This window comes from Budorcas taxicolor, chromosome 16 (assembly GCF_023091745.1).
Source record: "Budorcas taxicolor isolate Tak-1 chromosome 16, Takin1.1, whole genome shotgun sequence".
NCBI classification, from domain to species: Eukaryota; Metazoa; Chordata; class Mammalia; order Artiodactyla; family Bovidae; genus Budorcas; species Budorcas taxicolor.
The window spans coordinates 8205767-8231768 of NC_068925.1; the positions used below are offsets into that span (position 1 = coordinate 8205767).

Sequence of the window (26002 nt, forward strand, 5' to 3'; positions counted from 1 at the left end):
TGTGGCTCAGATCATGAACTCCTTATTACCAAATTCAGACTCAAACTGAAGAAAGGAGGGAAAACCGCTAGACCATTCAGGTATGACCTAAATGAAATCCCCTATGATTATACAGTGGAAGTGAGAAATAGATTTAAGGGCCTAGATCTGATAGATAGAGTGCCTGATGAACTATGGAATGAGGATCGGGACATTGAACAGGAGACAGGGTTCAAGACCATCCCCATGGAAAAGAAATGCAAAAAAGCAAAATGACTGTCTGGGGAGGCCTTACAAATAGCTGCGAAAAGAAGAGAGGCAAAAAGCAAAGGCGAAAAGGAAAGATACAAGCATCTGAATGCAGAATTCCAAAGAATAGCAAGAAGAGATAAGAAAGCCTTCTTCAGCGATCAATGCAAAGAAACAGAGGAAAACAACAGAATGGGAAAGATTAGAGATCTCTTCAAGAAAATTAGAGATACCAAGGGAACATTTCATGCAAGGATGGGCTCGATAAAGGACAGAAATGGTATGCACCTAACAGAAGCAGAAGATATTAAGAAGAGGTGGCAAGAATACAGGGGAGAACTGTACAAAAAAGATCTTCATGACCCAGATAATCATGATGATGTGATCACTCATCTAGAGCCAGACATCTTGGAATGTGAAGTCAAGTGGGCCTTACAAAGCATCACTACGAACAAAGCTAGTGGAAGTGATGGAAATCCAGGGGAGCTGTTTCAAATCCTGAAAGATGATGCTGTGAAAGTGCTGCGCTCAATATGCCAGCAAGTTTGGAAAACTCAGCAGTGGCCACAGGACTGGAAAAGGTCAGTTTTCCTTCCAATTCCAAAGAAAGGAAATGCCAAGGAATGCTCAAACTACCACACAATTGCACTCATCTCACATGCTAGTAAAGTAATGCTCAAAATTCTCCAAGCCAGGCTTCAGCAATACGTGAACTGTGAACTCCCTGATGTTCAAGCTGGTTTTAGAAAAGGCAGAGAAACCAGAGATCAAATTGCCAACATGCGCTGGATCATGGAAAAAGCAAGAGAGTTCCATAAAAACATCTATTTCTGCTTTATTGACTATGAAAAAGCCTTTGACTGTGTGGATCACAATAAACTGTGGAAAATTCTGAAAGAGATGAGATTACCAGCCCACCTAACCTGCCTCTTGAGAAATCTGTATGCAGGTCAGGAAGCAACAGTTAGAACTGGACATGGAACAACAGACTGGTTCCAAATAGGATAAGGGGTACGTCAAGGCTGTATATTGTCACCCTGCTTATTTAACTTCTATGCAGAGTATATCATGAGAAACATTGGACTGGAAGAAACACAAGCTGGAATCAAGATTGCCGGGAGAAATATCAATAACCTCAGATATGCAGATGATACCACCCTTATGGCAGAAAGTGAAGAGGATCTAAAAAGCCTCTTGATGAAAGTGAAAGAGGAGAGTGAAAAAGTTGGCTTAAAGCTCAACATTCAGAAAACCAAGATCGTGGCATCTGGTCCCATCACTTCATGGGAAATAGATGGGGAAACAGTGGAAACAGTGGAAACAGTGTCAGACTTTATTTTGGGGGGCTCCAAAATCACTGCAGATGGTGATTGCAGCCATGAAATTACAAGATGCTTACTCCTTGGAAGAAAAGTTATGAGCAACCTAGATAGTATGTTCAAAAGCAGAGACATTACTTTGCCGACTAAGGTCCATCTAGTCAAGGCTATGGTTTTTCCTGTGGTCATGTATGGATGTGAGAGTTGGACTGTGAAGAAGGCTGAGCACCGAAGAATTGATGCTTTTGAACTGTGGTGTTGGAGGAGACTCTTGAAAGTCCCCTGGACTGCAAGGAGTTCCAACCAGTCCATTCTGAAGGAGATCAGCCCTGTGATTTCTTTGGAAGGAATGATGCTAAAGCTGAAATTCCAGTACTTTGGCCACTTCATGCGACGAGTTGACTCATTGGAAAAGACTGTGATGCTGGGAGGGATTGGGGGCAGGAGGAGAAGGGGACGACCGAGGATGAGATGGCTGGATGGCATCATGGACTCGAAGGACATGAGTCTGAGTGAACTCTGGGAGATGGTGATGAACAGGGAGGCCTGGCATGCTGTGATTCATGGGGTCCCAAAGAGTCCCATGACTGAGCGGCTGAACTGAACTGAACTGATAATGAAAAGGACATCTTTTTTGGGTGTTAGTTCTAAAAGGTTGTGTAGATCTTCATAGAACCGTTCAACTTCAGCTTCCTCAGCATTACTGGTCGGGGCATAGACTTGGATTTCTGTGATATTGAATGGTTTGCCTTGGAAATGGACGAAACTCATTCTGTCATTTTTGAGATTGCATCCAAGTACTGCATTTTGGACTATTTTGTTAAGTATGATGGCTACTCCATTTCTTCTAAGGGATTCCTGCCCACAGTAGTAGATATAATGGTCATCTAAGTTAAATTCACCCATTGCAGTCCATTTTAGTTAGCTGATTCCTGGATTGTTGACATTCACTCTTGCCATCTCCTGTTTGACCACTTCAATTTGCATTGATTCATGGATCTGACATTCCAGGTTTCTATGCAATATTGCTCTTTACAGCATCGGACCTTGCTTCCATCACCAGTCACATCCACAGCTGGGTATTGTTTTTGTTTTGGCTCCATCCCTTCATTCTTTCTGGAGTTATTTCTCCACTGATCTCCATTAGCATATTGGGCACCTACCGACCTGGGGAGTTCATCTTTCAGTGTCCTATGATTTTGCCTTTTCATACTGTTTATGGGGTTCTCAAGGCAAGAATACTGAAGTGGTTTGCCATTCCCTTCTCTAGTGGACCACATTCTGTCAGACCTCTCTACCATGACCCACCCATCTTGGGTGGCCCCACACGGCATGTTTCATCGAGTTAGACAAAGCTGTGGTCCATGTGATCAAATTAGTTAGTTTTCTGTGATTGTGGTTTCAGTATGCCTGCCCTCTGATGCCCTCTCTCAGCGCCTGCTACCTTACTTGGGTTTCTCTTACCTTGGATGTAGGGTTTCTCCTCTCCGCCACTGCTCCTGACCCTGGGCGTGGGGTAGCTCCTCTCTGCCACCACTCCTGACCTTGGACATGGGGTATCTTCTCTTGGCCGCTCCTGTGCCATACAGCCGCCACTCATGTGGCGAATTCACTTGATGATAAAGTCTTAATAGATATAATCAAGTTATAATGAGTTTATTAGAGTAGGCCTTACTCTTAATTGTGCTGTGTCCTTGAAAAATGAGGAATGTGGTGACAGATGAATAATGGAAAGCCATGTGTATGTCAAGACAGCCTTCTGTAAGCTGGGAGAGAGGCTTCCTGCACAGTTCCCAGGAGGAACCAGCCTTACGAACATCTTGCTTTTGAGCTCTGACCTCCAGAATGTTGAGACAATACATTTTCATTAAGCCACCAAGTTTGTGGTCATTTGTTACCACAGCCCGAGAAAACTAATGGTCTTCCTTAAGTGGCTCAGTGATAAAGAATCTACCTGCCAGTGCAGTAGGTGAAGTTTCGATCTCTGGTCAAAAGATCCGCCTGGAAAAGGAAATGGCAACCCATTTTGGCAACTGCCATTTTGCAGTATTCTTGTCTAGGAAATCCCATGGGCAAAGGAGCCTGGCAGGCTATAGTCCATGTGGTCACAAAAGAGTCACACTTGACTAGCAACTAAGCAGCAAAAAAGCAAACTGGTTCATGGCCATAGAGCAGACGAATGATTGCAAAATTTGTAAAATATTTCTCTTTAAAACATATATATGTTTTGAAATTCATTTGCTCCCCTCCTTCTCAACAGTTACTGTCTTAATTCAGACATGACTCTCTTGGGTCCACTTATGCATTATTGCAATAGTTTCTCAATTAGGTCAGCTCATTAGATGCTCCAAACCTCTGTATTGAATGAGTGAACTGGAATTGAACATATTCTACCTTATGTTTCTGTAATTATTTAGCTGTGAAGCATGGGACTCTCAAGTGGTAACTTAGTTTCAAAATACTTGTAGTCTTCCTATATCTATGTAACAAGGGGGAGTACATATAGGAAATAAAAATATAATTTTGGTGTACCCTTTCCAAGCTGAATTTGAAAGCTTTCAATTCAACAAATGCATTCCATTTCCTCCTGACACTGTAGGATATTGAAGGTTGTGAATAAAAAGACTTCACTCAGGACAGAAGAGATGGTAGATGAGGTGACACAGATACAAGTGTGGAAGCTGCAAAGCAGATGGATGGGTGGTAACTGACTTCACAGACTGAAAGAAGGTAACATTTAAGCTGAGAAAGGAGAGGAAACAAGTCAGAAGCAGGCTGCTTTATGCAATGGAGACTCAAGTGACAGGAACAGAGGTATCAGATGGCTTGCAGAGGCAAGTAAGGTTATACATAGGACTAAATATATGGAGAGTGGTTAAAAATCTTTAGGAGAAGTAATTAGATTCCCTGAACCCTTTCACCTGTTCATTGCTGGTCCCTTTCCTCATCTTGGGAAAAGAGATTTACTCTAGGAGTTGGCAAATTTGGCCAAAATAAACACTCTGGTTGCCCAGGAATAAAGGGAGGGAATGTAACCTGCAGCAAAAACTCGTGACCCACAATGCCCCCTGGGAACAAAACATCAGAAGAGAAATACTCTGATTCAGTATCATTTCAGAGAAGGTTAGAGAGAGTTCCTGAAGCAATTAGGGGATGGAAAATGCAAAAGACTCTTTCCTCTGCCCACTTGTGGTGGGGAACAGCCCAGACCTCTTGGAGGTACAGATGGTGGGGTGGGCCCATCCAGGAACATCCAGCAGGGCACCCCCTTGGTGCTGGGCTGACTGGTGCAGCAAGGCTGATTGGTAGACACTTATGGGGCAGGAAGCATTTATCCCAGTGTGTGTGTATGTAGATATGATGTGAAAATAAGGTCCTGCATTCATTCATGTTCCAAGGAGCTTCTGAGTGCTTCACTCCTACACATGTTCATACAACAGTGATCTCTAGACATTTAAGGAAATTCCTAAAAGGAAAAGAAGGAACTAAGTAACAGCCATGCAAAAACATACAAGAAAGGAGAATTCAGAGGAAACACAAATGACACCATAGGATTCTGGGAGAAGAAATCAATTTTAAAATATGCAATATCCCATCTTTAGTAATATAGTCATTGAGAAGATGAGAGGAGTATACATGTTTAAAAGAAGAATAGCACGCTATAGAACAAAACAAATTGAAAAGCAAGAACATCCAGTGAACCAAGAAGAGCTTATGGAAATTAAATGTAGGTAACAAATGAAAAAGTTAAATAAAATATTCAGAAGATAAATCTAAGGACATTGAAAGAATGAAGAATAATAAAATGAACAATAAAACCAAATAATGGAAAAGGAGAGTCAAACAAGAGAAAATTAAAGGAGTGTTCAGGAAGAAACAATATGGTAAGAATTTTGGAACAGGGTCTGGAAAAAAATGGGGGAAATTATTAAAAATATAAAAAAAACAGAATTAAAACAATCAAATTTCTCAGAATGGAATTGTTGAGAGGGCCCACATATTTCAGATTAATGACTGAAAAAGACATGCTTCCAGAGAAACTGAGAATGAAATTAAGAAAAGGTAAAGTCGAAAAAGCAAGCGAGTTCCAGAAAAATATCTATTTCTGCTTCCTTGACTATGCCAAAGTCTTTGACTGTGTGGATCACAATAAACTGGAAAATCCGAAAGAGATGGGAATACCAGAGCACCTGACCTGCCTGTTGAGAAACCTATATGTAGGTCAGGAAGCAACAGTTAGAACTGGACATGGAACAACAGACTGGTTCCAAATAGAAAAAGGAGTACGTCAAGGCTGTATATTGTCACCCTGCCTATTTAACTTCTATGCAGAGTACATCATGAGAAACGCTGGGCTGGAAGAAACACAAGCTGGAATCAAGATTGCCAGGAGAAATATCAATAATCTCAGATATGCAGATGAAACCACCCTTATGGCAGAAAGTGAAGAGGAACTAAAAAGCCTCTTGATGAAAGTGAAAGAGGAGAGTGAAAAAGTTGGCTTAAAGCTCAACATTCAGAAAACCAAGATCATGGCATCTGGTCCCATCACTTCATGGGAAATAGATGGGGAAACAGTGGAAGCAGTGTCAGGCTTTATTTTTTGTGGCTCCAAAATCACTGCAGATGGCGATTGCAGCCATAAATTAAAAGACGCTTATTCCTTGGAAGGAAAGTTTTGACCAACCTAGATAGCATATTCAAAAGCAGAGACATTATTTTGCCAATTAAGGTCCGTCTAGTCAAGGCTATCGTTTCTCCAGTGGTTATGTATGGATGTGAGAGTTGGACTGTGAAGAAAGGTGAGCGCCGAAGAATTGATGCTTTTGAACTGTGGTGTTGGAGAAGACTCTTGAGAGTCCCTTGGACTGCAAGGAGTTCCAACCAGTCCATTGTGAAGGAGGTCAGCCCTGGGTGTTCTTTGGAAGGAATGATGCTAAAGCTGAAACTCCAGTACTTTGGCCACCTCATGCAAAGAGTTGACTCATTGGAAAAGACTCTGATGCTGGGAGGGATTGGGGGCAGTAGGAGAAAGGGACAACAGGGAATGAGATGGCTGGATGGCATCACTGACTCGATGGATGTGATTTGAGTGAACTCCGGGAGTTGGTGATGGACAGGGAGGCCTGGCATGCTGCGATTCATGGGGTCGCAAAGACTCGGATATGACTGAGTGACTGAACTGAACTGAAATTCAAGAAGGAAACACTCAACCCGTGTGTGTGCTTAGTTGCCCAGTCGTGTCTGACTCTTTGGTATCCCATGGACTGTGGCCTGCCAGACTCCTATGTTCATGAGATTCTCTAGGCAAGAATACTGGAGTGGGTAGCCACTCTTCTCCAGGGCATGTTCCTGACCCAGGGATCAACTCCTGCACTGAAGGCAGAATCTTTACCACCTGAGCCACCAGGAAAGTCAAGAAGAAAGCACTCAGCCCGAGGACGGAGAATCAGAATGCTTCAGACTTAGCAATAACGCCAGAGCCAGAAGACAATGGGGCAAGGCTTTCAAAATTCTGAGGGGAAAATATGTTTCCAGTTGGAATTCTCTATCCTGGAAAAACTTCAGATAGAAGGAAATATATTTATAGATGTTAAAGTTTTCAAAATTGCACAGTTTTCAGGAAGCTGTTGGGAGCTGTGTATTACTCCAACTAGTGAGTGAGTGTGGAGAAGGCAGTGGCAACCCGCTCCAGTATTCTTGCCTGGAAAATCCCATGTACGGAGGAGCCTCGTAGGCTGCAGTCCATGGGGTTGCTAAGAGTCAGGCAGGACTGAGCGACTTCACTTTCACTTTTCACTTGCATGCATTGGAGAAGGAAATGGCAACCCACTCCAGTATTCTTGCCTGGAGAATCCCAGGGACAGAGGAGCCTAGTGGGCTGCTGTCTATGGGGTTGCACAGAGTCGGGCATTACTGAAATGACTTAGCAGCAGCAGAGAGTGAGTGAGGATGAAGACAGTTCAGGGGAGGGATGGGAATTCCCATAGTATGGTCAAAGCTGAGCAGAAGACTCTTGAGTGTGAGAAGGGAGGTTTGCTGCTAGAAAAAGATGAAATCAGTGTACCCCGATGTAGTTGAAGATTAGGACAGCAAGTTTCCCCTTCTGGGCAGAAAACAAATAAAGATAAAGTGGCTGAAATTGTTATAATTGTGATAAAAATTATAAAACCACATGTTCACCAAACAAATCTAAAGTATAATTATCTTAAAAGCTGCATTGATGCTTGTAATAAATTTCTGAAAATCAATAAGGTAAACGGAACTGTAGCTATAAAATAAGACACATTACATACAGAGGAATAAGCAATTTTGATCAGAAGACAACTGGACAACTGTTTAAGACTGCTTTAAAAAGTTGTCTATACTATTTCATTTCCCGTAAAAATATCTTACTAAAGGAAATGCGTAATAAAAATATTTTTATACAAATAAAACCTACACACAACAGACCTACATTTTTTTTAAGTTCTTTAACGAAAAAAAAAAGATGTCTTTTGAGAACTTAGATTTATATGAAGAAATAAAGACAGCAAAAATGGTAAATATGTACATAAATATAAATGACTAATTTTTTAAAATATAATTTATTCTTTAAAGCAAAAATCATAGCGATCATGGAACTTGTAACAAATACAGAATTGGAAAGAAAGAAAGAAAATCAAGTCACTCAGTCATGTCCAACTCTTTGTGACTCAATGGATATAACCCACCAGGCTCTGTGTCCATGGAATTGTCCAGGCAAGAATACTGGAGTGGGTTGCCATTTCCTTCTCCAATTAGAAGTGAAGTGGATGTCAGTAATATGACAAAGATTAAAAGGAATAGTGGAGATATACTAATGTAAGATTCTCGTGCTTTGAATATTATTTGAATGAAGAGTTTGATAGAGATTAATATTATACAACTTAGAATGACCATTGATAAGGATAAAATAGAAGACAAAGTGATATACTAAAAATATTTACTTAATACACAAAGGTAAAAAAAAAAGAACAAAGATCAAATAAGACAAATAGAAAACAGTGCTATAGTAAATTTAAACCAAAGCATATTAGTAACTGTAAATTATGAATGGACTAGACTCACCACTGAATGACAGGGATCTTCATATAGAAGAAGTAAAAGGAATATCAAAGGAAGTATTGTCACAGCAATTATACTCAAAATGGAAATGTATGATTATTAATAGATTAAAAATAGTAGGATAAACAGAGATATGTGTGCATAGCTAGTCATACAAAAGCTGGAATGGCTATGTAAGACAGATGAAGAAGACCTCAAGGGCAGGAACTTTTAATAGAGGTAAAGAGAAATATTTTATATTTATTAGAGAATCAGTGGATGAAGAAGACATAACACTACTAAGTGTGTATGCACCTAAAATGACACCTCAAAACTTATGAAGTATGAAATAATAGAGCAGGAAGGAAGCATAAAAAAGGACAGTTATTGTTACACATTTCAATATTCCTCTCTCTGTAATTAATAGAACTAATAGAAAGAAAATCATTCAGCTTGTAAAAACCTGAACTCCTTTAAATCAAACAGATCTAATCAACATATATAGCATTACACTCAGCTGCAGAATATGTGTTCCTTTCAGGTGCATGTTGAACACTCAGAGATGGATCATAGGCTGGATCACAAAAGAAATGTCAAGACAGATAATTAGAGTTAAGAAAATAATTACAGAATATGTTCTCTGATCAACAGTTCAGTTCAGTTGCTTAGTTGCATCAAACTGTTAAGACTCCATGGACTGCAGCACAGCAGGCCTCCCTGTAAACTTGAGTAAACTAGTTTACTCAAACTCATGTCCATTGAGTCAGTGATGCCATCCAACCACCTCATCCTCTGTCATCCCCTTCTCCTGCCTTCAATCTTTCCCAGCATCAGGGTCTTTTCCAAAGAGTCAGTTCTTTGCATCAGGTAACCAAAGGATTGAAGTTTCAGCTTCAGCATCAGTCCTTCCAATGAATATTCAGGACTGATTTCCTTTAGGATGGACTGGTTGGATCTCCTTGGAGTCCAAGGGACTCTCAAGAGTCTTCTCCAACACCACAGTTCAAAAGCATCAGTTCTTCGGTACTCAGCTTTCTTTTTTTTTCTTTTCTTTTTTTTTTTTTATTAAGTTTTTATTTTTACTTTATTTTACTTTAGAATACTGAATTGGTTTTGCCATACATTGACATGAATCCACCATGGGTGTACATGCGATCCCTCTAATCCAACTCTCACATCCATACATGACCACTGAAAAAACCATAGCTTTGACTAGACAGACCTTTGTTGGCAAAGTAATGTCTCTGCTTTTTAATATGCTGTCTAGGTTGGTCATAGCTTTTCTTCCAAGGAGCAAACATCTTTTAATTTCGTGACTGCAGTCAACATCTGCAATGATTTTGGAGCTCAAGAAAATAATGTCTCTCACTGTTTCCATGGTTTCCCCATCTGTTTGCCATGAAGTGATGGGACCGGATGCCATGACTTTGTTTTCTGAATGTTGAGTTTAAAGCCAACTTTTTCACTCTCCTCTTTCACTTTCATCAAGAGGCTCCTTAGTTCTTCTTTGCTTTCTGCCATCAGAGTGGTATCATCTGCGTATCTGAGGTTATTGATATTTCTCCTGGCAATCTTGATTCCTGCTCGTGCTTCATCCAGCCCAGCATTTCTCATGATGTACTCTGCATATAAGTTAAATAAGCAGGGTGACAATATACAGTCTTGACGTACTCCTTTCCCAATTTGGAACCAGTCCATTGTTCCATGTTCAGTATTATCTGTTGCTTCTTGAAGCTGCATACAGATTTTCAGGAGGCAGGTCAGGTGGTCTGCTATTCACATCTCTTTCAGGATTTTCCACAGTTTCTTGTGATCCACACAGTCAAAGGCTTTAGCATAATCAATAAAGCAGAAGTAGATGTTTTCCTGGAACTCTCTTCCGTTTTCTATGATCAAGTAGATGCTGGCAATTTGACCTCTGGTTCCTCTGCCTTTTCTAAATCCTGCTAGAACATCTGGAAGTTCACGGTTCATGTACTGTTGAAGCCTGCCTTGGAGATTTTTCAGCATTACTTTGCTAGTGTGTGAGAAGAGTGCAGTTATGCGGTAATTTGAGCATTCTTTGGCATTGCCTTTCTTTGGAATTGGAATGAAAACTGACCTTTTCCAGTCCTGTGGCCACTGCTGAGTTTTCCAAATTTGCTGACATATTAAGTGCAGCACTTTCACAGAATCATCTTTTAGAATTTGAAATAGCTCAACTGGAATTCCATCACCTCCACTAGCTTTGTTCTTAGTCATGTTTCCTAAGGCCCACTTAACTTCGCATTCCAGGATGTCTGGCTCTAGGTGAGTGATCACACCATCATGATTATCTGGGTTGTGAAGATCTTTTTTGTATAGTTCTTCTGTGTGTTCTTGCCACCTCTTCTCTTCATAGCAGAACTTAACTAGAAACCAATAATAAACTTTGGCAGGGAATACCCATACATATGAAAATTAAATGATACATTTCTAAATAACCCGTGGGTGAAATATGAAATAACAAGGAGAATTAGAAAAATTTTAATTAGAACTGTGGTGAAAAATGTAACATTTGAGAACTTCACTGGTGGCTCGGTGGTTAAGACTTTGTAGTCCCATTGCAGAGGACTGTGGTTTGATTCTTACTCTGGAAACTATGATCCCACATGCTGGGTGGCATGGCCAAAAAATGAAAAAAACTTTAAAAATTTGTCCTCTTTAAAAATGCAACATTTCAAAATTTGTAGGATGCAGCTCAAGTAGTGCATAAAGAGATATTCATACGTTTACCTTCTTTTATTACAATAGAAGTATAAATGTCAATATCAAAGAGGAAGTGGATTCAGCAATTATAGACTTTAAAAGTGGTTTTCCTAAGTGGGAGCAGAGAAATATAGCAGGAACTTTGGGTAATGTCTGACTGAGGAAAGTTTTCTCTGTTTAAGTGGGAAAATTTGTTTTCAGGGTTTTTTTATTATTGAAGTATATTTGAATTCCTATGTTGTGTTAATTACTTTTACAGCAAAATGATTCAGTGTTATATATATATTTATATATACGATCACTCAGTGGTAAAGAATCTGCCTGCCAATGCAGGTGACCCAGATTTGATCCCTAGGTCAGGAAAATCCCCTGGAAGAGGAAATGACAACACCCTCCAGTATTCTTGCCTGACAAATCCCATGGATAGATGTGCCTGGCAGCTACAGTCTGTGGGGTTGCAAAGAATTGGACACAATCTAAACAATATAACATCTAAACAACATATACACACACACACACACACATACACACACACACACATATATATATATATATATTCTGTTTAGTATTATTTTCCATTATAATTTGTCACAGAATATTGAATATAGTTCCCTGTGCTATAGAGTAGGACCTTGTTCTTCATCTGTCTTAGCAGTTTATACCTGCTAACCCCAAACTCCCAGTCCAATGCTCACTCACTATGTCCCTCACCCCTCTCCCCATTGGCAACCAATCTGTTCTCCTGGTCCCTGAGTCTGTTTCAGCCATGTTCCAATCTTTGTGACCACATGGACTGTAGCCCGCCAGACTCCTCTGTCCATGGAATTCTCTAGGCAATAATACTAGAGTGGGTTGCCATGCCCTCCTCCAGGAGATCTTCTAACCCAAGGATCAAACCTGAATCTCCTGCATTGCAGGTGGATTCTTTACTGAAGAGCCTGAGCCATCATGCAAGCCCTTAAGCATTCAATTAAAAAAAAAAGTTCTGTAAGGTGTAGAAAATATATTTTAAAAATCATTGATTAAATGCTTGGATATCTCTCAGGAATTTAAAAGTAAAAAAGGATTAGGAAATTATTAACAAAAACTATGGATGTCTTAAAAATAAAATGGGGTCATGAAACAGAGAAAAATGTTTCAGACACTTTAATTTTGAACATCTTGTTCACTCTATCAGTAGATGTGCTCTTAATTTAAACATCTGTTCAAAGCTAAGTCTTTCTCTGAGTCATTATAATGCAGGAAGCATAATTTATTTAGCTTCTAGATAGCCTTTCTTTTAAGGCTTCCCTGGTGGCTCAGTCTGCCTGCAAAGCAGGTGACCTGATTTTGATCCCTGGGTTGGGAAGATCCCCTGGAGAAGGAAATGGCAACCCACTCCAGAATTCTTGCCTGGAGAATCCCACGGACAGAGGAGCCTGGTGGGCTACAGCCCATGGGATCACAAAGAGTCGGACAGGACTGAGTGACTAACTTTCATTTTCACTTTAGCCTTTCTTTGCTGTGGTGAAAGAATTTGATTTGCTTAGCTGAACTAGACATATGAATTTTTACTTAGTCGAAAAAACTTATAGTGTTTGCTTTGCTCTTTTAGCTTTATTGTTTTTTTTTGACACTATTGATTTTTAGACTTATTAGAAATAAAAGGAAAAAATAACTACATCATAATCCCCTCATTGATTCAGTGCAGTTCAGTCGTTCAGTCATGTCCAACTCTTTGTGACCCCATGGACTATAGCATGCCAGGACACCCTATATATCACAACCAGCTCCTGGAATCTACCCAAACCCATGTCCATTGAGTCAGTTATGCCTACCAACCATCTCATCCTCTGTTGTCCCCTTTTCCTCCTGCCCTGAATCTTTCCCAGCATCAGTATCTTTTCAAATGAGTCAGTTCTTCCCATCAGGGGGTCAAAATTTTGGAGTAGTTTCAGCTTCAGCATCAGTCCTTCCAATGAATTCCTTTAGGATGGATTGGTTGGATCTTCTTGTAGTACAAGTGACTTTCAAGAGTCTTTCCAAAACTACAGTTCAAAAGCATCAATTCTTCAGTGCTCAGCTTTCCTTATAGTCCAGCTCTCACATCCATACCTGACTACTGGAAAAACCATAGCCTTGACTAGACGGACCTTTGTTGGCAAAATAATGTTTCTGCTTTTTAATATGTTGTCTAGGTTGGCCATAACTTTTCTTCCAAGAGCAAGCGTCTTTTAATTTCATGGCTGCAGACACCCTCTGCAGTGATTTTGGAGCCCCCCAAATAAAGTCTGTTTCTCTTGTTTCCCCCTCTATTTGCCAGGAAGTGATGGGACCAGATGCCATGATGTTAGTTTTCTTAGTTTTCTCATTGATTAGCCATCACTAAATATCAATTACAGATTAGAGACCTCTTACATACTTTTATGCATACATGTGATATATTTCTCACAACAATCCTGCAAGGAAGTTCTTACTAGCTCCAATTTGTCAATTAATAAATCAAGGCTCAGGTTAGCTATTTTATTTAACCTTCTTAAGGGTATAGGGTTAGTGGTTCACAGACTTATGTTTATACCCTGCTCAGTGTCAAAGAAAAATTGTACTAGACAGTGTTGAACATGCAAGGAAGACTACTGAAGCCTGGGGGAGAGATTGAATTCAACTCCTCTGAATCAAAAGGCTGGAGGAGTTTGATGTACTGGGTTGGGGAGCTTGGTCAGTGTGATTAGGTCATCATTTGCTAACTGTTCTGTATGAAAGTTAGGCTCCCTTCTGCCCACAGAGACTGGAGATGGGGAAAATTTCACCTTTGATGATCACATTTCAAAGAGATGGCCCCCAGGTCCTTGAGAAAGACTTTTCTCTGTTGTGAAATTCCTGAGAGGACAGGGAGAAGATTTACATCTCAAAGGGACAGAGAAAGAATTTATAATTGAAATTTTTCAAAAGTAAATGCTCTAAGAAAAGAGAGGTCAGGGGTCTACATTTTTGAAGAAACCTGTCAGAAAGTCAAACATGGGGGAAACTTTAAGGTCATCTTGGTCATCCAACTCCAGAGACCTGAGTTACAAAAGAATTAATCTGAGAGCACACTATTAGCGTCTTCCTAAATGTGATAGATTTTTTTTTCTGATTATCACATGCATTTTGGAATATGTGAAATCTTAGAATCGAATGCAAATAATCATTGAGCGCTCAGTAATTTCCCTGTATGACCCTTTCAGACAGTATGAAAAAAGAGCTGAAATAAAATGTTTGGGATTTCAGGGGGAGAAAAATAATTTTCCTCTAAAATTCTACTTTCTACCTTCTGTGACTGAGAACACCTGTAATGAAAGACAGCTTAACAGGAGCAAAACACCTCTTGCCCACTTGGGAGATACCTAGGAAAACTGAGTAAACCCACCCCTGCACCCCCAAATGCCCAAGTCACCACCTCAAATATTGTCTTCAGCTAGAGACAAAAGAAAGTGGTTGATAGAAGAAAGGCTAATTCTGGATAGTTATCCAGAAAAGTACAGTAAGCTTATTATGCAGATTTAAGTCTGGTGCCTTCTCTACAGATCAAGTTTCTTGTGATTTGTAATCTTCCTTCTTGGTACAAAGAAGAGAAAGATATCCTTACAAATGGAGATTTCCCTTTTGAATATAATTTCCCTTACAAAAGGATGAATTGTACTCTGATTTCAGAACTCCTGCTGTGTCTGCTTTTTCTCCAAAATAATCAGCTCAAAATAATCCTTATGCTAAAAAGGCATATTTTGGGTAGCATATTCTGCTACTGTTCACAATTTAAGTTTTGTTTTTGTTTTTTTTTTAAGTTTGTTTTGTTTTAAGCAGATTCATTTGGGACAGTAAAACACTTTAGTACTTTATCATTCTATTATTTTATTCCCTAGTTATATTCTTTAGAGGGTTTTTTCAATTTTATTTTGCTTTTAATTCCAGAGGTTAACCTACTTACAAAATGATCTTTCTTACCAATTCATAAAATCATAGAATTCTAAGCTATGACTATTAAACTTGCTAAGACTCCTGGGGTTCACTAGTATAATTTGTATTTTAGTCTCACCAGAAATACCTTTTGGCAAATTCTTGACAAATTCTTCACTGGACTTCAGTTACGTAGTTTCAAGAGAGCCTATTCTTTTTGTGATTCACATTCATTATTATTCATTTGACACTTTTCAATGATTTTTATGAAATTTTGAGTCATATGGACATCAGTTCAGTTCAGTTCAGTCGCTCAGTCATGTCCGACTCTTCGCTACCCCATGAATCGCAGCACGCCAGGCCTCCCTGTCCATCACCAACTCCCGGAGTTCACTCAGACTCACATTCACCGAGTCCGTGATGCCATCCAGCCATCTCATCCTCTGTCCTCCCCTTCTCCTCCTGCCCGCAATCCCTCCCAGCATCAGAGTCTTTTCCAATGAGTCAACTCTTCGCATGAGGTGGCCAAAGTACTGGAGTTTCAGCTTTAGCATCACTCCTTCCAAAGAAATCCCAGGGCTGATCTCCTTCAGAATGGACTGGTTGAATCTCCTTGCAGTCCAAGGGACTCTCAAGAGTCTTCTCCAACACCACAGTTCAAAAGCATCGATTCTTCGGTGCTCAGCCTTCTTCACAGTCCAACTCTCACATCCATACATGACCACAGGAAAAACCATAGCCTTGACTAGCCGGACCTTAGTCGGCAAAGTAATGTCTCTGCTTTTGAATATGCTATCTAGGTTGGTCATAACTTTTCTTCCAAGCAGTAAGCGTCTTTTAATTTCATGGCTGCAGTCACCATCTGCAGTGATTTTGGAGCCCCAAAAAATAAAGTCTGACATTGTTTCCCCATCTATTTCCCATGAAGTGATGGGACCGGATGCCATGATCTTCATTTTCTGAATGTTGAGCTGTAAGCCAACTTTTTCACTCTCCTCTTTCACTTTCATCAAGAGGTTTTTTAGTTCCTCTTGACTTTCTGCCATAAAGGTAGTGTCATCTGCATATCTGAGATTATTGATATTTCTCCCGGCAGTCTTGATTCCAGCTTGTGTTTCTTCCAGTCCAGCGTTTCTCATGATGTACTCTACATAGAAGTTAAATAAGCAGGGTGACAATATACAGCCTTGACGTACTCCCTTTCTTATTTGGAACCAGTCTGTTGTTCCATGTTCAGTTCTAACTGTTGCTTCCTGACCTGCATACAGATTTCTCAAGAGGCAGGTTAGGTGATCTGATATTCTCATCTCTTTCAGAATTTTCCACAGTTTGTTGTGGTCCACACAGTCAAAGGCTTTGGCATAGTCAAGGAAGCAGAAATAGATGTTTTTCTGGAACTCTCTTGCTTTTTCCATGATCCAGCGCATGTTGGCAATTTGATCTCTGGTTTCTCTGCCTTTTCTAAAACCAGCTTGAACATCAGGGAGTTCACAGTTCACGTATTGCTGAAGCCTGGCTTGGAGAATCTTGAGCATTACTTTACTAGCATGTGAGATGAGTGCAATTGTGTGGTAGTTTGAGCATTCCTTGGCATTTCCTTTCTTTGGAATTGGAATGAAAACTGACCTTTTCCAGTCCTGTGGCCACTGCTGAGTTTTCCAAACTTGCTGGCATATTGAGTGCAACACTTTCACAGCATCATCTTTCAGGATTTGAAACAGCTCCCCTGGAATTCCATCACCTCCACTAGCTTTGTTCATAGTGATGCTTTCTAAGGCCCACTTGACTTCACTTTCCAAAATGTCTGGCTCTCGATTAGTGATCACATCATCATGATTATCTGGGTCGTGAAGATCTTTTTTGTACAGTTCTTCTGTGTATTCTTGCCACCTCTTCTTAATATCTTTTGCTTCTGTTAGGTCCATACCATTTCTGTCCTTTATCGAGCCCATCCTTGCATGAAATGTTCCCTTGGTATCTCTAATTTTCTTGAAGAGATCTCCAGTCTTTCCCATTCTGTTCTTTTCCTCTATTTGTTTGCATTGATCACTGAAGAAGGCTTTCTTATCTCTTCTTGCAATTCTTTGGAACTCTCCATTCAGACGCTTATATCTTTCCTTTTCTCCTTTGCTTTTTGCCTCTCTTCTTTTCACAGCTATTTGTAAGGCATAACTTTGTTTAAAAAGAATAAATAGATGAGGGAGACTCAATAGAATTACAGTCTCTAGTTGGATTTGATGTTAAGGGGTGTGTGCTGAGTCGTTCAGTTGTAGCCGACTCTTTGCAGTCCCATGGTCTATAGTCCACCAGGCTCCTCTGGGGATTCTCCAGGCAAGAATACTGGAGTGGTTTGCCACTTCCTACACCAGGGGATTTTCCTGACCCTGGAATTGAACCTGCATATCTTATGTCTCCTGCATTGCAGGCAAATTCTTTACCTGCTAGCACCACCTGTGAAGTCCCCAGAACTTGGGAGAGAACTTATGTAATGAAAAGGTTTCATTTAAGGGATGTAGTGCTAAGTCGCTTCAGTCATGTCTGACTCTCTGCGACCCTATGGACAGCAGCCCACCAGGCTCCTCTGTCCACAGGATTCTCTAGGCAAGGATACTGGAGTGGGTTGCCACTTCCTTCTCCATAAGGGATGTTGGGCTTTGGCTAAATGACTGGAACTCATACCAACAAGCACTAGAAAATAATATAGGATTTCAGCTCTGAGAAGAACAATTCCAAATAGATTCTGTGTCTCTAAGGAAAGAGAAAGTAAGCGTGTGAATTGACTCCAGTTACCTTGTTACTCAGTCCCCAGGTTTCCAGTAACATTCTCAGAACGTTGTATCTAGAATTTCTGACAGGCAGTCAGGTTTTCGCCAGTACATATCTGTGAGAATTAGTATACTCTCAGAAATCCAAAGTAGGATTATAGTTCCTGAGAGGTCATTGTCAAGATCAGGGAAGTACAAATAATGTTAAAACTGGAATCCAGGATAATGTTTTGGTCCATCAAAAAAAAAAAGAATACAACCCAGCACATTTGAAGATTTAATTGGCTTTGATAGGTGATTCATGAATCAGAAAGCATCCATCTAGCAACAAGAAGGGAGATTTGATGAGTGATAGAAAAAATGAAGGATTTTATAGAAAGGATAGTGGATCCAGAAACTCATTAGCAAAGGAAAGAGAGGAATATTTTGATCCAGAAGCAAGGATCTTACCTTGTAGATTACTTCCTCTTCCTGTGGGGGTAGGAGCAGGGTCCAAGAGACATCTTACCTCATTGCTGCTGAGCAGGAAATCCCAAACTGTTTGATTAAGATTACACTTCTGGTGAAAGTCATAAGTGCTGTCTGGTTAGGTATTAAATCTAGGGTTGGTGTGATGGGCTTTAGCACATCACCAATGATACCATCTTGAGCCTGTGGTTTTCGTCTTTACTGGGCCCCATACATAAAGTAAAACTTTTCTGTTTAAAAATGGCAGGAAGGTAAAATTATACAATAGTCCTCTGAGTTTTGATACCAAGGTCTAGGATGCTAAACTGAGGCTCCTTTAATAAATCTTTCTTCTGATGCAGATTATTTAGCAAGACTGAGTTATTGCTGAGCCTATAGGTATTTGATTAAAACACAGTGGCTTGATCATTTGCTTTCTTGTAACCTGTTAGTCTAAAAGGGGAGCAACATATTTTAAAGTTATTGTATCTTAGGGGTTTTGGTTATATATTTTGTTTTCAACTATTTTATTTTAGAGGGCTTCTCTGGTGCCTTGGTGGTAAAGAATCTTCTTGCCAATGTTGAAGACACGGGTTTTCTCCTTGGGTCATAAAGATCCCCTGGAGAAGGAAATGGCAACCCACTCCAGTATTCTTGACTGGAAAATCCATTGGACAGAGAAGCCTGATGGGCTCCCATCCATGGGGTTGCAAAAGAGTGACATGACTTAGCAACTAAAAACACCACCATTTTATTGAAGAACATCCTGAATTACTTTTGTATGTATAATAAGTATATATCAAATTTGAACCCTGCTTCTCTAAAGGTATCAGTTGCAAGTAATTTCAATGAAATTTTGTAGTTTCCTTGTTGTTTAGTCACTCAATTGTATTTGATTCTTTTGAGAGCCTATGGAATGTAGCCTTACAGGCTTCTCGGTCCATGGGATTTCCCAGGCAAGAATACTGGAGTGGGTTGTGATTTCCTTAATTCAGTCATAAAGTCAAACTAACTAATGGTAGATAACATATGTTATAGATACTTTTTATTGTAATTGAATCTCATCTCATACATTATAGAAACCTATATATGTAGTCCAATCTTACAGTTTATAAGACAACCTAATTGTGAACAAGTTGGGCCATTTTACTCAGGTGCTTTTAAGTTTAATCTAATGCAGTCTTTACTATGTTTTCTGTGCATTTGTAATTCTAAATGCAAGAATTACTTTTAGCAAGAATTTTTTATAAACTAACACATTCTAGTGTTTCTAGGAAAGATTTGTTCTCCAGTTTGCTGCAAAACTTTTTACTTTCTCATATAAATGTTTTGTCTTTGTTCAGTCGCCTATAAATATTTATTTACAAATATTATTTTAAGTTTCATGACTTCCTTTTTTGTCATCTTAAATAATGTCCAATAGATAAATTAGCAAAGCATACTTAAAAAAAAAAGTCTAGCATTTTCTAAGTGCTACAAATTTATTTTCTTAGATTTTATTATTGGAAAACTCCTTTATATAACCTTTTTGAAGGATTTTTCTCTATACATAAAATTTTGGTTTCACAGTTTGTTTTGTTTTATTTCCTCCTCATTCTAAACTTTTGTTTGTTATTTCCTTGTCACCTGATTTCCATAATTTTGATGAAAATCTTTGGTCTTATGACTGTTTTCCTTTGCCTGCTTTCAAGATATCTGTATCTTTGGTTTTCAACAGTTTGACTGCAGTGTGCTTAGGTGTGGTTATCATTTTGTTTACATAGTTTGGGATTTGCTGCATTCCTTAATTCCTAACTTTGTGTCTCATAAAGTTGAGCCATTTCTGAGCATTCTTTCTTCAGATAATGTTCTGCTCTAATTTATCTTTCATTTCTTCCCTGGGAATCCAATTACATTACTTAAGATGTTTTCACATTTGTTCCCAAAGTACCTGAACTCTGTTCCTTTCCCGTTTCTTTTTTCTTTGTTTTTCAAATTGGATAAATTCTACTGATCTGTGGTCATGTTCATTGACTCTTACATCTGTCCCTTTCATCTATTTCATGATCTATCCAGTGAATATTTTTCAGATATTTTAGTTTTCTATCTAACTTTTTAAAGATTTTCCATTACTCTACTGATTTTCTTTTCTGATTATTAGAAGCATTATTTTCCTTCACCTCACTGATTACAGGAGCTGCTTTAATCTTTGTCTGATCATTTTTACATTGATCATCTATATGCTAGCAGCTCTGGGGTATTTTTTGTTTGTTTCCCATGAAAATACATCACATTTTTCTGCCACTTCACATACTCAGTAATTTTGTATTGTATTCTGTTTATCATGCTTTGGGGTGAAGCCTTGGATTCTCTTGTACTCCTCTAACAATATTGATATTCTTGTTCTAGCAAGAACAAGAATAATTTGGTTTGATTAATTTAATAATTTAATCAAATCATTATCATTAAATTAATGATTTAATTAATTTGATAATTTAATTTGATTCAACTCAAAAGGCAAACTCTATCACCCTTGCTGTTGGCAGTGATTCAAATCTTAGTTCAGATTGCCTTTATTCTGCCCCATGCATACACCATTCAGGTGTCAGCCAACGTGTAAATTTATACACACAATTTTTAGTTTCTTTTCTCTGTCTCTTCTGGGATTTCCCAGTCAGCCAGAGCAATGTTTAACCAAATATCTTGGCACACTATGAATTGGTCAAGTTGACTCATGAAATTAACTACCACACTATTTTTGGCTCATTGTTACCTTTTGGAAGGCACACATTGCTCCCCTAAAGAATTCTGGTTTTCTAGTCATTAACTTTCATGCAACTTAAAGTTACAAACCATTGATAACAGTTTATTCTTTCTGCACAGATAGTCCCTCAAATCTACTTGTATTTTTAATTTTCTGTTTCCCTAAGAGTAGTGTCAAATAAAACTTGCTGTGATGATGAAAATCCTCTGTATTCTATATCTCCACTATTCTAATATAGATTGAATTTGCTGTATGTTGCTTTGAACTCTTGACATGTAGCTAGTGTGATAAAGGAATTTAATTATTAATTTTAATTAATTTTACTAAATTTTAAGTTTAAAGAGCCACATGTGGCTACTGGCTATTACACAGACAGTGCTACACTGATTATGTGCATGTGCTCTTTGAAAACAATATATATTCAAGTCTTCTGTCCCTTTTTTATTCAGCTTGTTTGGTTTTTGACGTTGGATTGTATGGACTGTTTATAGGTTTTGGATATCAACCTTCCTCGTCATGTAATTTGCAAATACTCTCTCGCATTCTGTAGTTTATCTTTTCATTTTGCCAATGGTTTCCTTTGCTGTGCAAAAGCTTTTAAGTTTAGGTCCCATTTGTTTATTTTTGTTTTGATTTCATTCACTTTAGGAAATGGACCTGAAACAATTACAACAATTTATTGTCAAAGAATGTTCTGCCTATGTTTTCGTTTAGGAGTGTTATGGTTGCTGGTCTTCCATTTAGGTCTTAATCCATTTTGAGCTTATTTTTATGTTTAGTGGTAGAGAATGTTCTAATTTCATTCTTTTAAATGTAACTATCCTGTTTTCCCAGCACCACTTATTGAAGAGACTGTCTTTTATCCTTTGTATATATTTTTCCCCTGTGATGTCTATTAATTGACCATATGTGTGTGAGTTTATTTCTTGGATCTCTGTTCTGTTCCATTGATCTATGAGACTGTTTTTGTGCCAGTACTGTACTGGTTTGATTCCTCTAGTTTGTGCTCTAATCTGAAGACAGTGTGATTCCTCCAGTTCTGTTTTTCTTTCTCAAGATAGTCTTGAATATTTGGGGTCATTTGTGTTCATGCAAATTTTAAAGCTATTTATTCTAGCTTTGTTAAAAATGCCATTGGTATTTTGATAGGGGTTGCACTGAATCTATAGATTGCCTTGGAGATTACAGTCATTTTAATAATATTAATTCTTCCAATCTGAGAACACAATATATCTTTTCATCTGTATGATCTACACTTTCTTTCATCAGCATCACGTAGTTTTCAGAGCACAAGTCTTTTACCTCCTTAGGGAGGTTTATTCCTAGATATTTTATTCCTTTTGATGTGATGATAAATGAGATTATTTCCTTAATTTGTCTTTCTGATATTTTGTTATTAGTGTATTAAAAAAACAACAGATTTTTGTATATTAATTTTGTATCCTGAAACATTATTAGATTCATTGATGAGCCAGAGTCATTTTCTGGTGGCATCTTTAGGATTTTCTATGCAGAGTATCAGGTTATTTGCAAACAGTAAGTTTTGCCACTTTATTTCCAATTTGTTTTCTTTTATTTTGTTTTCTCATCTTATTTCTTCGGCTAGAGAGTATGCAGATAGCCAACAGCAGGGTGAAAAGATACTCAGTAACACTGATCATCAGGGAAATGCAAATCAAAATCGCAACGAGATATCCCCCCCACCTGTCAGAATGGCTATTATCAAAAAGAATATAAATAACAATTGTTGGTGAGGATGTGAAAAAAAATGGAATCCTTGTACATTGTTGGTGGGAATGTAAATTGGTTCAACCACTGTCAAAAACAGTATACAAGTTTCTCAAAAAACTAAAAATAGAACTACCGTATGACCTAGCAGTTCTATTCCTGGGTATATATCTGAAAGAAACAGAAACACTAATTGAAGATAACACATGCATCCCACTGTTCAGAGGAGCATTATTTATAATTACCAGGATATAGAACACCCAAGTATCTAACAATAAAGAAAAGATAAAGAAGATATGGTATATATATATATATATATATATATATATATACACACACACACACAATGAAAAGATGAAAATTTGTCATAAAAAGAATGAAAATTTACCTTTTACAACAATATATGGAGGGTATTGTACTCAGTAAATAAGTCAAACAAAATACTTTATGTTATCATTATATATGGAATCTAAATAATACAACAAGCTAGTGAATATAACAAAAAAAGAGAATAATATTTACTGAGAATAAGGTAGGGTTACCAGTAGGGAGAAGCAGTGAAGGAGGGGGGTACAGTGAAGGAGGGTAGGGTTAAGAGGTACAAGCTATTAGGTATAAAATAAGCTACAAGGATATATGTGCAACACAGGCAATATAGTCAATGTCTCATAATAATTATAGACGAGATACAAACCTTTAAAAATTGTGACTCACTATATTTTACACTTGTAACTTATATAATGTTGTATATCAACTATACTTCAGTTAAAAAAGTAAATAAATAGAATGTATCTAACATTAGTGAATTTTTCTAATAGACTCATTCCTTTGTATTTGAGGGTTCTGCATCCTTGGATTCAACTAAGTTTGGATCAAAATATTTGAAAAAGAAATTCCAGAAATTTTCAGAAAGCAAAATTTGAATTTACTGGCTGGCAGCAATTAACATTGTATTTACATTGAACTAAATATTATAAGTAATCTAGAGATGATTCAAAGTATTTGAGAGGTGGTGCATAAGTTATATGCAAATTGTTGTTATTCAGTGACTAACTTGTGTCTGACTCTTTGCAACCCCATGAATTGCAGCATGTCAGACTTCCCTGTCCTTCACTACCTCCCAGAGCGTTCTCAAACTCATGTCCATTGAGTCAATGGTGCTATCTAACCAATTCATCCTCAGCTGCTCTCTTCTCGTGTCTTCAGTATTCCCAGCAGGGTCTTTTGTGATGAGTTAGCTCTTTGCATCAGGCAGCCAAAGTATTGGCGCTTCAGCATCAGTCCTTCCAACGAGTATTCAGGGTTGATTTTCTTTAGGAAATACTGTACCATTTTATGTGAAGAACTTGAGCATCCTCATATTTTGTTATGCATAGGGAGTCCTGGAAACCGAAGGACAGTTGTAATTTGCTTTGATTTATTCAGTTAAATCAAGCTGATTTATTCAGTTAAATCAGTTATGGGGTGATAGTATATGTAAGATTTCATGGTAAACATGATATTCACTTCCTTTCTCAATCTTAGCATTTCTTTAAAAAAAAAAAAACAAACTTTTCTGTTACTTTTTTAATATCTGAAAGTTATTGATTTCTTCCAATACATACAAAGTCAAAATTCTTTTATCTTTACTGCCATATAAAAAGTAAACTAATGTGTTCTCACAAATGGTCTCTGCAGTCATTGCCCTTTTACAATCTATGTTAAAATTATTTTACATCCATCTTTTTCCCATGGAAACTGTTATTACAAACTCAATTTTGCCACATTTCTGAAGGTTTCTACCCCTTAATTATTTTCTGGGAAAATTATTTTTATGCTTGTCAAAGGCATTCCTCTTAATCTCTGCTAATTTCTAAGTGTTGGCAATTAGTTCTAATTGAATTATGTATTGTTGATCTCTTTTATAGAAATTGGGCTTCTCTCATAACTCAGTTGGTAAAGAATCTGCCTGCAGTGCAGGAGACCCAGTTTCAATTCCTGGGTCTAGAAGATACCCTGGAGAAGGAAATTGCAACCCACTGCAGTATTCTTGCCTGGAAAATTCCATAGACAGGGGAGCCTGGTGGGCTACAATTCATGGGATCACGAGAATCAGACATGACTTAGTGACTAAACCACCACCATAAAAATAGCAAGTTATCTTATCTTTAATAGTAAGAACTCTCAATGAATGATTTCATATGCTTAATTTTAAATTGTAGATGTGACCATTTCACACACTGATTGACAAATTTTGCTTAATATTATGACACTTTCAGTTCATCTCATGATATTTTGGGTTTTATCATTTCAGGATCACCAAACAATTTTAAGAGCATGGGCTGTAAAAGATTTTGCTCCAAATTGCCCTTTGTATGTCCAGATCTTAAAGCCTGAAAATAAATTCCATATCAAATTTGCTGGTAAGTTTGACCTCAAATGAGATCCTTTAAACCTTTCCTCAAATTCTTATTGTCATTGTAAGAGTTACGCTTCTGAAGTTAATGGTAGTTTATTATATCCATGTTTCTGTAGAACAGGATTTATTTTTTATCATCTACTTGTTATAAGATAATTAATTCACTTTAAAATGTGAATCTTTGTGGTAAGACCTTCCTTTTTAAATAACTTGGTGATTTTGGTAATTGAATTTGCTAAACACACTAGTAAGCTCAGTTAGATTAGCTCTGATAGTTGAGTATGAAATAAAGACACATTTCAAATGTTTTATATATATATATATGTAGATAGATAACACTTTGCTATACATTATTTTATATAAATATAAACTTACCATAGAATAGAATAATATAATGTATTCAGGTAATTTAAATAGATTTAATTTGAGGGTAGATATTGAAAATAATTCAAGAAAAAGATACATGTGAATTTTTCATACAAGTGCTGCTTTTAAAATAATTATCCACATGAGATTATACTTTAAACTATTAGAAAATTGAACAATGAAATGGTACTGTATCTTTTCTTAAGTGCTTCTGGAGGAACTAATTTTGATCCAGAGATAATTTATGTACTTTTTTTTTCTTCAAATATAAGAAACTTTTTTTAAGTAAAATTTCAACTTA

The 26002-nt window shown here is 37.9% G+C and overlaps 1 protein-coding gene across 1 annotated transcript in view; it reads left to right on the forward strand.

Moving 5' to 3' along the window:
• Positions 1-26002, forward strand: part of KCNT2 (potassium sodium-activated channel subfamily T member 2) — a 436616-nt gene that overhangs the window by 225376 nt on the left and 185238 nt on the right. Inside the window, exon 13 of the mRNA XM_052653896.1 lies at positions 25231-25339. Coding sequence (XP_052509856.1) covers positions 25231-25339 — 109 coding nt within the window. The remainder of the gene's footprint in view (positions 1-25230; positions 25340-26002) is intronic.